Genomic DNA, 14,879 nt, shown 5'->3' on the forward strand with positions numbered 1-14,879 from the left:
TCCCCGCCTGCCTCCTCCCCACCAGGGTGGCCCAGCTGAAGAGCATCGGGGAGCTGTGAAAGAATCCTCTCTGTGGAGACATGGCCCACCTAGGAAGCACCCACCCCCACCCCCACCCCCGATGCTAGGCTGCCCAGTATTAGCAGAGCTTCTCCCACATTACCCACCCCAGTGCAGGTCCAGGGGCGGCTGGACTCCTTTCTACTGTTCAATGTCCCCTCAGGATTATTAGCTATTAGGCCATTGGGGGGGGGGGGCTTACTTTGTTCTCCGTGTCGGAGAGGACGAGGTCCTGGTGAGTCACAATTTCTATGGGGCTGGTCAGGAACAGGTCCTCTTCCAAACCAGCGTCTCCGCTGTCTGCCTTCTTCATGGGAATGGCGTTGGGTGGCGGCTGCCCAAACTTGATGTTCTTGCCCAACTGTTGCTGGAGCGGGACAAAGGAGAGGCGCTCTGAGGCAAGGAAGCAGGACCTCCTACCTGGGACCAGGTACTCCTGCATGGCCAGGGATCGCTGAGGTCCATGCTCTGCACACCTGACTGCGCCACTACGCACCACGCCTAGAAACCTCGATGCAGTCCTCCAGGAAGGTCACTGGTCACTTCCTTTGTCTGTCCACCTCTTTAAGGCCCTGACCTTTCCCACCCAGCTGCCTCTTTTCCGGGAAAGGCCAATGGTTTCCAGTGGGTAGCAAGATCGAATTTCTAAACCAAATGTTGGGGCGGCCAGGATGATCTCGGTGATGACTGAGTGGATCACAACAAACTACAGCTCACATTTTGAAGAATGGCAGCTCCCGAACACCGCCTGGGGCTCCTGCGGAACCTGTTCTCGGGTCAAGGGGCGGCTGTGCAAACAGAACCAGGGGATACGGCATGGTTTACAATCAGGAAGGGTGTGCATCAGGGTTGTGCCCTCTCACCATATTTATCCCATCTGTGCGTTGATCACATCATCGGAGAAGCTGTGCTCTATGAAGGAGAATGTGTACTGCATGCAGGAGGGCTGGAGGCAAGTTTATTAGAAACCTGAGACGCAGCTGACACGCATGTGCTTACTGAAAACAAGAAGGACTTGAAGCACTTGCTGATGAGGATCAAGGATTGTGGCTTTCAGTATGGATCCTAACTCAATATCAAGAAAACGAAGCGCCTCACAACTGGACCGGTAGACGTGATAAACGTAGAAAAGATGGACACCGTCAAAGAAGCCATCTGGATTGGATCTCCGATCAATGCTCATGGAAACAGCAGTCGAGAAATCAAATGACTGTATGGATTGCGATAAGAGTTGTATGAGCCCCTAATAAAACAATTTAAAAAAAAGAAATCAAATGACCAGAAAAAAAGAGAGAAAGAAATCAAATGACGTATTGTCTTGATTGGGTAAATCTCCTGCACAAGACCTCTTTAAAGGGCAAGGCGGTCACTTTGTAAAATAAGGTGTGCCTGCCCCAAGCCATGGTAGCCCCTCATCTGCAGGGGGAAGGTGGACGAGGAATAAAGAAGACCAAAGAAGAGGTGCTGCATTTGAATTCTGGTGCCGGCAAAGACTATGAAAGTCCCATGGGCTGTCAGAAAAACAAACAGCTCGCTCCGGAAGGAGGACAGCCGGAATGCGGCCCTCAGAAGGGAGGGTGTGTACCTTAGAGGTGAGACTTTGTTTCATGTACTTTGGACATGTTCTCTGGAAAAACCAGTTTTTGGACAAGGACAGTATGCTTAGTAAAGCAGAGGTCAGCAGAAAAAGAAAAAATAAGAAAACGAACCCCCTCAAGGGGCCGATGGACACAGTGGCTGTGACGATGGGCTCAAACACAGCAATGGAGGTGAGGACGCGGGACAGGGCCGTCTTTAGCTGTGCTGTGCCCAGGGTCCTCTGAGTGTCAGCCAACTCAATGGGTTCTAACAGCAACACGTGGCCATCAAACATTTGTTGTTGTTTAACCTGCATATGTACTTAAAGAGATGACTCCCCTGCCCCTCCCCAAGTACAGACAATGACATAGAAAACATGAGATGCAGGAACCACCAGGGAAATCAAGACCCTAGTTGGCTGCAAGAAGACATTTCATCCCCTCTCAGGACATTTCAGATTTCCCTCGATGAATCACACTTGAGCCACCCTCCTCACAGCCCTAGCTGGAGATCCCCCCTCAGAGGGAGCTCTCATTCCGTGTATCAGGACCCAAGAAAATGCTGCTCTGCTCCCAGTGGGTGTCACTCCCGAGATGAGGGTGGCCCCAGGAGACAGCAGGTCACCTTTCCATGAGCAATGCTGGAATCATGGAAGGGGCCAGGAGGACAGTGCTCCGACACCAGTACATCCTGTTTGCTATGCTACAGCTGCCCCCTGGCTCACAGGACACAGAGAGGCATGGTGAGGGGCACACGGGCCATGGGGAGAGAGAAGCAGGCAGGGAGATTTGATTGCTGGGGGTGGGACGGTAGCTAAAAGAACAGGGTGAAGGGAGGAGAAAATAGGGAAAAGGACTAGGACGATCAGTCGTACCTGGACCAAGAAAAGCACCAGATTAGACACGGAAAAAGACTCCTGAAGAAAGGCAGTGCCCGAACACTAGCTGACGGAGGGCAGCGATTTCATGAGAAAGGGAGGGTGACGTCCAAGGAGAAAGAGGGGTGCCAGGGTCGCTGAGGAGACTGCCGGCTCAAGTCGATCCACAGTCACACCAACTGCTGCTTCCATCCATGGGCCTCCCAACCTCCGCACTGTGGGCGTTTGGGAGCAGATAACTCACTGTTGTGGGGTTGTCCTCTGCACTGTAGGATGTTTAACAGCACCCCTGACCTGTAACCAGCCCCCTTCCTGGAGCTGAGGAAGCCCCAAATCTCTCGGCACTGCCCCAGAGCCAGGGGGGCAAAGTCATCTTCTGTGGTCTCGATCTAAGGATTGAGGTTTCATAGTCCTTGTATGCTTTTCCCCCTTCAATTCTCTGGCATTTAATCTTTAAATCTGGCTAATATTTAACTCCAAAGAGCTGCAAAGGACCTGAACAATCACCTAAACAAACCCCCTCATTTTAAAAAAGAACAAACCCACAGGTCCACTGGGCAGAAGTGACTGGCCCAAGTTTATGGGACCCTGAGTTGCCTGCAAGGAGCTTGAGTCACTGCCCCCCACTGCCTGGAGGCCACAGAAGACTCGGTGCCTCTGAAGGATGGTGCTGGCGAAGGAAACCCCAGTACCAGGACCTCGGGGCCAGAAGAGCCAGCGGATCTGTCTCAGAAGAAGCACAACGAGTGTGCTCCTTAGAGGCAAGGCTGGCCCGATTTCATCTCAGGTGCTTCGGGGCACAGTTTGTCCTTGGAGAAGGGCATCATGCTGTGGTAAAGCGGAGGGGCACCAGAAAAGAGGAAGGGCCGGGCGAGGTGGACTGACACGGTGGCTGCAACAATGGGCTCAGACAGGAGAACGACTGTGAGGATGGCGCAGGCCCGGGCAGTGCTTCGGTCCGTTGTCTATACGGTCGGTGTGCGTTGGAACGGACTTGATGGCACCTCACACCCCCACCACTGCTTCTCAGGAATCTGACATGATGTTTGCTTCCACTGTAACCAGCTGCCCCCTGAGCCAAGGCCAGCTCATGGCAATGGATTTGAGGACCCAACTGTGGAGCTGTGCCCCATTGGTTTTTTCCTTTGGGTGGCAAATGCCAGGTCTTTCTTCCGAGGCACTGCTGAGTGGGTTCGAACCTTCAACCTTTGGTGAGCAGCTGCTGAGTGCGTACTTGTTTGGGCCACCCAGGGACTCTGCTTGCTTCTTACAGTAGCAGAAGTAAAGAGATGAGGAGGCCTTCTGAGATAGTTTATTGTGCCAGCCTGGCCGATAAACACAAGTGGGATTAACTGAAGGGCAGAGAGGTAAATGGCTTGGTGAGCCTCGCCTTTCTTGTCTCGCTCTTTGATCATCGGACCAGTGTGCGGCTGCCTTGCTTGTCCTGTGCCTCAATTTAAAGGCTACACTACCTGGGACCCCTAGCCTGTGGACTGTGTCGCTATAAGTTGAGGTCCCTTTAAGACATCCCTGGAGCTGGGGACTGGCGGTTGGTGACCTGGCTGGCAGTTGGTGACCTGCCTTGTGATTGGCTGCTGTGCTGAGCTAGCCTAGCTCTCTCTATAAATAGAGGAAGATCTGGCAGCAGACTAGACTTGAAGGACTGCTAGTCTCTCACAACTCTCTCTCACGGGAGTGAGTTGAATTGAGCCATTTGTAGTGCTTTATAATTTAACTGTTTATTTCTTGTATTATATATTTATCTGTATATGATTTAACAGTTCATTTCTTGTTGTATATCTAATTATCTTTATAAATAAATATATTAAATTATCAGCGATTTGGTTTTATCTCTCTAGAGAACCCTGTCTAACACACCTTCTCAAGGTCTCACTTGGTTCCCGAGCAGAGGACATCCTTGCCAGAAATATCCCCTTCCCCTTTGCACTCAGTGGAGCCCAGTCCACCCACCGTCACCCACCTCCCTTTCAGCGCTCTTGCATGATGGACAGGGAGTTTTCAGAGACCTGGGAGAAGAACCCAGGACTACCCTCTCCCAGCACCCCGGGCCCCCACAGCATGCTAAGTCAGGCTTGAGGAGAGGCGAGGGCCTGTTGGTGGGCCTGCTGGCATCCCAGCCGAGCAGGCTCCCTCCCTACTGCCTCTCAGGGAAGGAGCATGCAGCACAGCGGGAGAAGGCCAGACCAGGGCGCCTTCTGAAACCAAGGCAGGCAGGAAGAGGCAGTTAGTATCTACTCTATCCAGATCGAGACGCAGCACAGTTAGAACAGCAACAGCCCAAGAGGACACCGGCGAAGTCACAAAGCCACAGGATTTTACTCTGCTGCCCTGGCACAGCTGGGAGAGAGGGATGGGACCAGTGCAGAAGGGGTGGGAACCGTTCCTAGGTCTCCGGTGAAAACCTTTGGGGGGTTTCTCATGGGGGCGTCCAGCTCAGCTCGGGTCTAACGATCCGGGCTTCTCTAGGAGCGGTGCCCTACGGCTGCAGGACACTAAGGTTGTTCTTCAGATGGCGGACTGTCTCTCCTCAGGGGCTGCCACTTCTGAACTGTACGTGGGAACGACTGAGGTGAGGGGATGTCGTCTGTTCGCACGTGCAAAGCACAGTTCTGCAGGAACACGCCAAGAGGGAAGCTGGCCTGACGTTCTCATGCCATTGAAGCGCCCCGCCAGCCACCATCACCAGGCAGAATGCATGGGCGGACACTGCACCTCACCAGGCGCTTTTTAAAAGCTGGGATGTCGATCCACCGCCATGCGTAGGAGATGAAACGGGACAGGGCAAAATGTAATCACAGGCTCAGCAGAAACACAACCAAACCAATTGATCCCGAAACCGCCACCGACGGGATGACGGTCACGGCTGCCAGCGGGAAGGACAGGGGCCACGGAGAAGGAACCAGATGGAAAGAAGAGGTCGGAGGTGAAGGCGCCCGGGACACACACCGAGAAGAGGCAGAGAGCTGAAGAACACAGGCGAGTTGAGAGGAGGGGACAGAGGAGAGGGAGGCAGGGAGGGCGCTGGGCAGCAGGTACAACCAGCTTTGCAGGAACCAGAGGCAGAGGAGGGAGGGACACGGGAGGGATGGATGCGTGCATATCAGAGGACTGATTCGTGTCAGATGTGTCCAGCCTAACAGCAGACACATCACCCGGCTCTAAAATCTCCCCAGAGGAGAGGTGGAACTGAGAGGAGGAACTGAGAGGAGGAGGGGAGGACCCAGGTGAGATGACATCAGTTCACCTGGCCCTCCTGGCATGATGGGGGATGTATTATGGTTTGGGACTCGAGGCCTGCTGTGAGAATCACACCTTAGAGGGAGATCCCTGCTATGCTAAAGGGCAGGATGAATGTGGGCTTAATCTACTAAGTCTACTTAGGAATAGAGGGTGTGAGCCAAGTCACGCCCTTGGTTTCTTTGGGGGTCTCTTTGGACTCTACTTTCCTAGAAGGTGTGACTAGGAGACCATCCTTTTCTTTTGGGGTACGGTTGACTAAAAGACAAAACCCACACCTCCACCCAAGCCATTCCTCAGTGTGAAAGAGCCATCTCAGACAGAGAGAGGAAGCCCGGGTCCTTTGGGGGAGCACGTTCCAGGTATCTGTCTGAAGTGGCAGAGGCCAAGACCAGAGGCACCCGAAGCTGTGGCACTGAGACTCAGAGGAGCAGCACGGAGACTGGGGGCATCTTCTCCTCATCTGCCCGGTGTGACAATGAGCCCGTGAGACAGAGGAGCAGGCAAGCTGGCTTCCTGGCCTGAAGAGACAGAAGCCAAGGGACCACGTGGCTGAGGACCAGAGAGAGACTTGGCTGCTGGCTGAGGAGAGGTGTTGCTATGACCAATGACTGTATCCTTACCATTTGTGGTAGTTACATAATCTAGTGTCAATTTGTGGAGGGGTGGCGTCTAGCCTGTCAATCAGGTTGCAGCTTGATGACCTCATCTGGAGGTTCCATGGAGATAAATAGCTCCCTGGAGGTGGGACACACACACACATTCCCTGAGAGACATTCCTGTTGACAAGCCACACGGAGACAGGCTGATGGCAGCCAGAGCCTTGGAGCTGGAGAAGCCACGTGGAGACCCCTGCTAGTACCAAGATGCTTCTACCACCACTGGATCCACAAGACTTTCCGCCCACTGGGTTGTGATCTACCTGCATTCAGCGTCATTGCACATATCTTAGGAATCTAAAAAGGAATTTGTGGACTAGTATTGACCGATGGGGTACTGTCGGACTTATGGACTTGATCTGGACTGGGCTGTTTTCTTAATGTACAATTGCTCTTTGATAGAAAATTCTCTCTTATACACATATGAGTGTCTGTGAATTTGCTTCTCTGGTCTACTCGGACTAACACACTGTTTGCTGATCCTGACTTGTGGTCACCTGTTATCTTCCCTAATAAGCCCCATCACGGTGAGTTGGGTGTGTGAGTTGCATGTGGCCATGGCAACGGGTTATTTGAACCCAGCACAGCGGCAGCATACTGTGGGAGGGCGGCTGGTGTCAGAAGAGGTAAAGAAGGATGGCGCGTGGAGGCTTGTCTGACGCCTGCCTCAGGAAGCAGGGAAGCCAGAGGAGGTCAGGTCTGGCCCCACAGCATTCATTGCAGTAGGTTATCGAAGAAATGATGGTTGACGGTCAGGGGTGGGCTGCATGCTGCCTACCTGCTCACACAAAGGGTAGTCCCCTCGGACCCGCCCTGGAGCCGAGACATTTTTAAATGTCATTTTATTGTGGGCCCGTACAGCTCCTATCACAATCCATACCTATATCCATCTTGTCAAACATAGCTGTACACATGCTATCATCATCTTATTCAGAACATTTTCTTTCTACTGGAGGCCTTGGTATCAACTCATTTTTTCCCCTCCATCTCCTGGGTCCCCTTGACAGTTTATACTTTCTTCTCTTTTTTCCTTCCTGTCATACACTGACTGCTGTCTCCCTTCACCCACCTTTCTGCTGTCTGTCCCCCTGGGAGGGGAGGGGAGGGGGGGCATACATCAATTATTGTGATTGATTCCCCATTACTCCCAGTGGTAAATACATAATTGTTTGTCGAATTGAGGATTAAAAGTGTAGGGGTGGAGTCTAGCTGGTCAATCAGATCATAGCCAATCAGACCTCTGTGTGGACATGGCCTTCTCCTGAGAATTCTGGGAAATCTGGTACTTTCTCCTTGGAGGTGGGAGACTCTCTGCTCACACCCTGGGAGACAGAGCAAGCTGACAAGACACATGGGCCCACCCTGATGCAAACACCCCTGCCAGCATTGAGTTGTTTCCAATACCACTGGATCCAAAGACTTTCTACCCACTGGTCTGTGATCTTCTACATTCGGGGTCATTGCATGTGTTTCGTGAGTCTGAAGAGGACTTTATAGATTGGTATTGTACATATGAGCTAATCTTGTATATAAATCTCTTTCATATACACGTGTGTCCATGGATTTGTTTTCTCTAGTCAACCCAGACTAACACGCCCCCTCCCCCCTTCCCTTACCCTCCTAGTACCACTGCTCCCCTTACTGGTCCTGCGGGGTTTATCTGTCCTGGATTCCCTGTGTTTTGAGTGCTTATCTATACCAGTATACATGTTCTGGTCTAGCCAGATTCGTAAGATAGAATGGGGGTCATGATAGTGGGACAGGGTAGAGGGGAGCATTAAAGAACTAGAGGAAGGTTGTGTGCTTTGTCGGTGCTATACTGCACCCTCAACTGGCTCATGTCTTCCTTGTGGCCCTTCTGACAGGGGTTGTAAAATTGAATACTGATGGGCTTTGGGTCTCCACTCTACCCACCCCCTCATTCCCATTGATAGGATTTTAAAAATTTTGCTCTGTTTTATGTCTTTGATGCCTGATACCTGATTCCACTGAGACCTCATGATCACACAGGCTGGTGTAGTTCTTCCATGTGGGCTTTGTTGCTTCTCAGCTAGATGGCCACTTGTTTATCTTCAAGCCTCTATGACTCCAGACGCTGTATATCTTTTGATAGCTGGGCACCATCAGCTTTCTTCACCACATTTGCTTAAGCACACATTTGTCTTCAGTGATCGTGTCAGGGAAGGTAAGCATCACAGAGTGCCGTGTTAGTAGAACAAAGTGTTCTTGTGTTGAGGGAGTACTTGAGTGGAGGCCCAATGTCCATCTGCTGGTGTAACACTTTATAAATAAATACATGTACATAGACCTATTCCCTATCGCTATATATCAATGTATTCACATATATACATGCCTGTATTTAGACCTCTATCAATGTGCTACAGAGCCAATACTTACTCTACAGTGACCCTATTTCCCTCCTTATTGATTACAAGCTTCCTGCAAAAGACTGTTGGACAATCTCGGGTCCCTGTGTGAATGGAACACCAGATACACATGGAATGAAAACCAAACCAAACACATGGGATGCCCTTATGTCACTCCTGCCCACGACCCAGGCACCATCCTGGAAGGAGCTGGGCTCCAAGCAATGGGGAAGACCCGCTGGGGCGATGAGCTTCCCTCACGTTTTCAGGGGAGAAACCATAACTCTTGCACCCTTGCCTTCAGCCCCCGGGATGGGCCGTTTCTTTCTACTGGCTGCAGTGACCTTCAGAGAGAGAGGGAGAGGGCAGGCTTGTGCCGAGCCTGAGACTCCACGGGGCCTGCGGCTATGAATGGAGTCACTGTGGAGATTGGTGTGTGGACGAGAAGGGACTCTATTTCGCCTGTTCAAATGGGGCCATTTTTGCTGGAATATGGAATGCCGAAGAATGGCATTATAGGAATGTGCATTCATATTTATGAGGGCTTTTCTTACGGGGGTGGGGGGTGGGGGGATTCCAAGCACACAGACTCAGTGGCAGCGCTCACTCTGCCACATTCCCCGCAGAAACCCGTCTGAGCGCAAGGAAAAGGAAGGTGCTCCCTTCTTGAGGGGACTAGGGGTGCCCTCGGTTTTGGTTGCGTGAAGGACTTGCCACAAGCGGGTGCTTCCTCCTTGTGGGTGTCAAAATCCTGACCTGGAGGAGCTGGGCGTGGTAGACTAACATCCAAGCAGAGGAGGGGGGTCTTCCCTTGTGAGCCAACCATGCACAACACAAAGAAAGGAAGCATCATTCTAACCATTGCCTGCAGGCTGAGACTGCGCTACACCCTGCGGGCTTTCATCAGGCAGTACCCACCTCCCAGCCTCCAGCCTGATGGCAAATCCACAGCCTCCCTCCCTGACCCTTGGCTCCAGGCAGCCCTAGGTGACGAGGTTATGCATAGGGTTGCGATGAGTCACCATCAACTTGGTGGCAGGGAGTTCCAACAAGGGTGGAATTTACAGATGGCTTGTACCGTGCCACTTTTGGGCACATTAGATCGATCCTGACTCCCTGCCACTCCATGTGGCAGAGTGGCACTGACCCCAGTGGGGTTTCTTGGCAAAAATCTTTATGGGAGCAGGCCACCAGGTCTTTCTCCCACGGGTGGGTTTGAACCATCAACCTTTCAGTCAGCAGTCTAGCTCTGAACCATTGTGCTACTGCGGCTCCTACTCTGCCCTGCAGCAGGTGACAAGTGATTCTGTACAGACCACCAATTTAAAAAAAACTGGAAGGGGTCTGAGGATTTTTATATGCACCCCTCCCCGTGCCCCCTTCCCTACGTCAGACGCAGAGAACGAGGTTCAGAGACCTTGAATGACTCCCTTCAAGGCCACACATGGCCGGGTGGTGGCAGCAGCCTTGTCAACCCTTATTCTTTCCCATGGAGGCACTGGCATCAAATCAACCAAACCAAGTCTACTGACACTGAGTCAATGCCAACTCGTAGCCGCCCTACCTACAGTTTCTGAGGCTGCAGCTCCAGGCAGAGGGACAGTCTCAACGTTCTCCTGCAGAGCCAAGCCTGGGAGGGGTGGCAGGGCTTGAACTGCTGACTTTGTGGACAATGCTTACCCTATATCACCATTGGGGCTCACAATGGGGAACTTTATCTTTGTCTTTACAACTTCCCCATGTGTTAAACTTTGTTTTTTATCATGCACATGTTTTGTTTCTATGCTCAGAAACAAAATAGCAAGTACATCTTTCCCTTTTTTCAAAAAGTTCGATCAGATGGTATGATGTGGATTATGTGCCAATAAAACTGAAAAAAACAACAAACAAAAACAAAAACCAACAAACTCCAATGATAAAAGATGGAAAAAAAAAAAGCAACAACATCAAGTTCAATGGGATATCACCAACTCTACTTAACTTACTACCACCAAGTTGGTTAGGACTCATTGCGGCCGTGGGACAGGGGTGAACTGCGCCCGTGGGTTTCTGAGACTGTGACTCTTCCGGGAGTAGAAAGCCTCACTTTCTCCCAAGGAGCGGCTGGTGGTTCCAATCGGCTCATCTTGCTGGTCAGCAGCCCAACACCGAACACGTTGGCCACTGCTCATTACATGCAGAGGCTGCTGAATGGGAGCCGGCTTTGCTGCGTAGATTTTCACCAAAAAATAGGGGGAAATCTTGATTTTGAAAAGTGTGATCGTTCGCCGCAGACAGGATGGCAGGTGGGAGATGCACGCTCTTCAGAAAGAAGACACATTTTGCTCCAGCTGCATCCATTCATTTCTCTCCTCGCAGACGCCAAGCAGCCTTTAGGGAGGCGGGAATATGCGTGTGGACACTAGAGGGCAACCTATCCACACACGCCTTTCCAAGAGTCTCCTGGGCTGGGAAGTGTCTTAAGGTACAGCGGGAAACGTTTTGAGTTTTGGGGTTTTTTTGGAAAAATGTTTTGTTGTTGTTTAAGTGGCATTCCAGAAGATGTTTCCTTTCATAAGAAAATCTTAATAATGGTGGTTAATCAGTTTGCCAGAACATGTAATGCCAAGTGAGTGTTATCCAGTTTTTCTCTCTCTCACTAAATGAACACACACCCACACATAAGACCATTCCAGACATTAAAAAACAAAGCAAAACATACATGCCTTGGATGCAAGTAAGCCCCCTCATTCCATGCGGGAGCCTAAGAGGAGGCGTCTCTTACGCTGCTTAGGAAGCATCGACCCTGGCATGACCTTGTCATGAAAAAATGCAAAGCATTCATGCAAGTTAATACAGTTGCTGCTACTATTTCTAGGACTTACCAGGAGCATACTGCTTAGTGGACTGAAAAAATAAAGCACAGGCTTTTGGGGGTGATACAGTTATAGCATAGGTCACTTTAAAAAAAAAATCACATTTTCTATGATAATGGGCCCGTCTCACTTCTCAAAAAGCAAAGTCTTTGCGTTTTTGTTTTTTTTAATATATAACGATAGGAAGGACGCTTGTGAATTCATTGGGACCGCCAGATGAGGCTAACCCCAATGAAGAGACAGTGCCAGGGTTGGGGAACTGAGGGCGGCCAGTTCCCTTTTCTCTGCTCACAGTTTGCTTCCTGCGCTAATTGCATTGCTGCTTCAGGGAAAGTCATTAATTATGAGGTCAGACCATTTAAAACCTGTATCTTACTGCTAATAGAAATAACGGGGTCTCAGCATATATATTTTTGATTGTTTCTCTATTTCCAGCAGAGCAGAATCATTTATGTTTTTATGATCTCCGGTCTGCTTCCCGGAGTCGGGGCATGTGGTCTCTGGTTTAGGAACAGAGGCCCGCGAAGCCATTGTCAATACAACCCGGCCACAGGGCGGAGCACTTCAAGTTACTCCTCAGGGAACTCAGTGCCCTCGAGGGGATGCTGACCGACAGCGGCACTCCAGGGCAAGGCAGAACTGCCCCCGCGAGTTTACGAGACTCTGACTCTTGTCTCTCCCCTCATGGCGTGGTTTCAAACTGCTGACCTTGCGATTAGCAGCCCGAGGGCCAACCTGCTAAGCCACTTGGGCTCCTGCTATTCCTCACAGAAAGCCGATGTTGTAAGGTTCAGAACTCTGAGGCCTCAGGAATCAAGAGGCTTCGAGAACCAATGGCCGGGAGAAAGTCATCAAGGTTTTCTTTGTCCTTGACCAACCTTCCCTCCTCTCCAACCCATGAGAAGCGATAGCTTGCTTCCTCCTCCTGAGTCTAGAGGGGAAAGGCGGGCTTCCTGCTCGGCAGTTAGTCTCGGCAACTCACAGGGAAGGTGCTGCCCAGCCCTGTAGGGTTCACCACGAGTCGGCATGGACTCGATGGCAGGGAACTTTGGAGTTCTGAGTCTAGAAACGGTGGGGTGGCACAGACAGCAAGACCCAAGCAAGGAGCCTGCTTAGGAAATGACGGCATATGAGGAAGGCAGTGCCACTGTTGGCTCTGAGGGCCGGCCCCTGGCCTTGGGAAGTGGTAGCAGCGGAGGGAGAGCGTAGGCAAGCTTGGGTGGGATCCCCAGGGGTTTTCCCACATGCCATGTTACATCCAGCTGCTTGTGTGCAGACTATGTGGCCAAACGTACATCACAAAATGCTCAGCGAATGCCCGGATGAAACCAGAGCATCTCAAGATATACTCTTGAGTATAATGCCTTGGGGTATCAGGAGCTTCTCAAGCCAGTTGCTCCTTTTTTTTTTTCCCCTCCCTATGAATTCATTTGTCCATTCATCACTGTGGACTTACACACAGATAGAAGCCAGCCAATCAGAGCCTTTGCTTCATAATTTGGATCGCATTTAAACACGCCCAGCCAGGCTGGCTTAGGGCTCCTTCTCCAGGGTGAGTGAAGGCTACCAAGCCATTAGGCCAGCCTACCCAGTCAGACCCCAAGTGTCTTTGGCCTGCTTCCTTTTCTTGGATTTTCTTCATTGCAATCACATTCTGTAAAGAATTCTTTTATTATACCTTCGTCCTAAAGGAGTTACGGTACCACTTGAGGTCCTTTATACATAGGAACGCCGCCCCACTCTGCAGGGCGAAATAGGAGGGAGGTTTAAGAGCTTTGCATGGTCCTTCAAGACAAGGTGGCTCTGGGGGAGCCGGATTTACCAAAACAACAGAACTCAGAGTGGAGCCATTCACTCTTGTGGGGGAAACCTGGCAGGTGAATGTGGGGGACAGCGAAGGCTGTCTTCAGGGAACATGGTCAACATGTTATGGTTAGCAACACCATCCTCCCATCCAAAGCCCACGGCGCCTCTTGGGGACGTGTTCTCATGGCCTTCAGTGAAAATGGAAGGAATGATTCAAGAGAAAAAAGCAGAGGGGGTGTGATGCAGGTGGATGCAACAGTGCAGAGAACGGAGTCAGGTTCAAGAGAGCAAAAACTGTCATCCGGAGTGGCCCCCCGGACCTCACCATCTTCATGCAGGTCCAAGTGAGGGCCTTTCCCACTCGCCTCCAGCCTGCCCTCCTTTAGCCAGGCAACTCGTACAGCCGACTTCCGTCTCAAGCTGTCTTCTTACCTGAAGAGCCTTGACTTTGCCCAGGATGTTGTCCTGTGACATTGCTTGAACTGTCTGCTCAGTCTCCGCTCCCCCATCAGGGATGAAAATGCTGTCATGGGAAAACGCCCGAGTTCCCATAGTACCGCCGAAGGACCTGCAATGCAAATCACGTGCTTCGGGTTACTAGGAAGATGACATTTCCGTTTCCTGTTCGTTCTTCTTTATTTGAGGCACTCTCCGCACATCCCAGTCTCGTTCAGAAAGCATCTCAGCAATGTGCGCTTTACCACTTGGGGGGCAGTGAGGGGGGTCAGCCAAGGAGTCAGATGGCAGACAGACCCACAGGGGATGAGCGAGCACGTGGACTCACAGACAGCTGTGTAGAAGTCCTGGCCCGAAGGCACGTCCACAGGCACTTTACACTGGAGGAGCCTTTTCCTCCGGGGCAGGAGTTAGCCATTTCCTGCCAGTAAGTTCTGTCAGAATCCGGGTGGTGCAGTGATATGCCTTGGGCTGCCAGCAGTTTTGAAACTACCAGCCCGTCCATGGAAGCAAGACGGAGCTTTCTACCCCTATAAAGCTTTATAGTCTGGGAAACCCACAGGGGCAGTTCTACTCGGTCCTATAGGGTCACTGAGAGCCCGCATTGACTCAACGGCAGTGAATACGTCATGTGTACCAGCATTTATTAAGTAGCATGAAGATCTCGAAATAAGAAGCAAGGATTTCTTTCATAGGTGACAATGAACATGGAAGAGGGATAGACACAAGTAAAACAAAGACGACTCTACATGCTTCAGGACGTGGAGCAGCGGGGAGGAGCTGTGTTAGCGCAATTCTGATGGGTTTCCTGCAGGGCCTCTGAGTCCACGGCAACTGCCAGTGGCCCAGCATGTGTCAGAGTGGACTGTGCGCTACAGGGCTTTCAGTGGCTGATTGTTCTGAAGTAGCTCACCAGGCCTTTTTGTTCCAAGTCCAGGTGGACTTGAAATAATAACCTTTTGGC

At 51.2% G+C, this 14,879-nt stretch overlaps 1 protein-coding gene across 2 annotated transcripts in view; it reads right to left on the reverse strand.

The window, feature by feature from the left end:
• The window catches only part of CRACD (capping protein inhibiting regulator of actin dynamics), a 233,791-nt gene that overhangs the window by 26,674 nt on the left and 192,238 nt on the right, over positions 1-14,879 (reverse strand). The window contains exons 4-5 of one of the 2 annotated variants that reach the window (XM_045284292.1): positions 13,892-14,027; positions 263-427 (exon numbers count right to left, since the gene is read on the reverse strand). In XM_045284292.1, the coding sequence (XP_045140227.1) occupies positions 263-427; positions 13,892-14,011 (285 nt within the window). In that variant the 5' untranslated portion in view covers positions 14,012-14,027. The remainder of the gene's footprint in view (positions 1-262; positions 428-13,891; positions 14,028-14,879) is intronic. The other variant, XM_045284293.1, reaches the window with a different exon arrangement.

The sequence above is a fragment of the Echinops telfairi genome, unplaced genomic scaffold (assembly GCF_000313985.2).
Source record: "Echinops telfairi isolate 266 unplaced genomic scaffold, ASM31398v2 ScPeMD7_7468;HRSCAF=8506_0, whole genome shotgun sequence".
Classification (NCBI taxonomy): domain Eukaryota; kingdom Metazoa; phylum Chordata; class Mammalia; order Afrosoricida; family Tenrecidae; genus Echinops; species Echinops telfairi.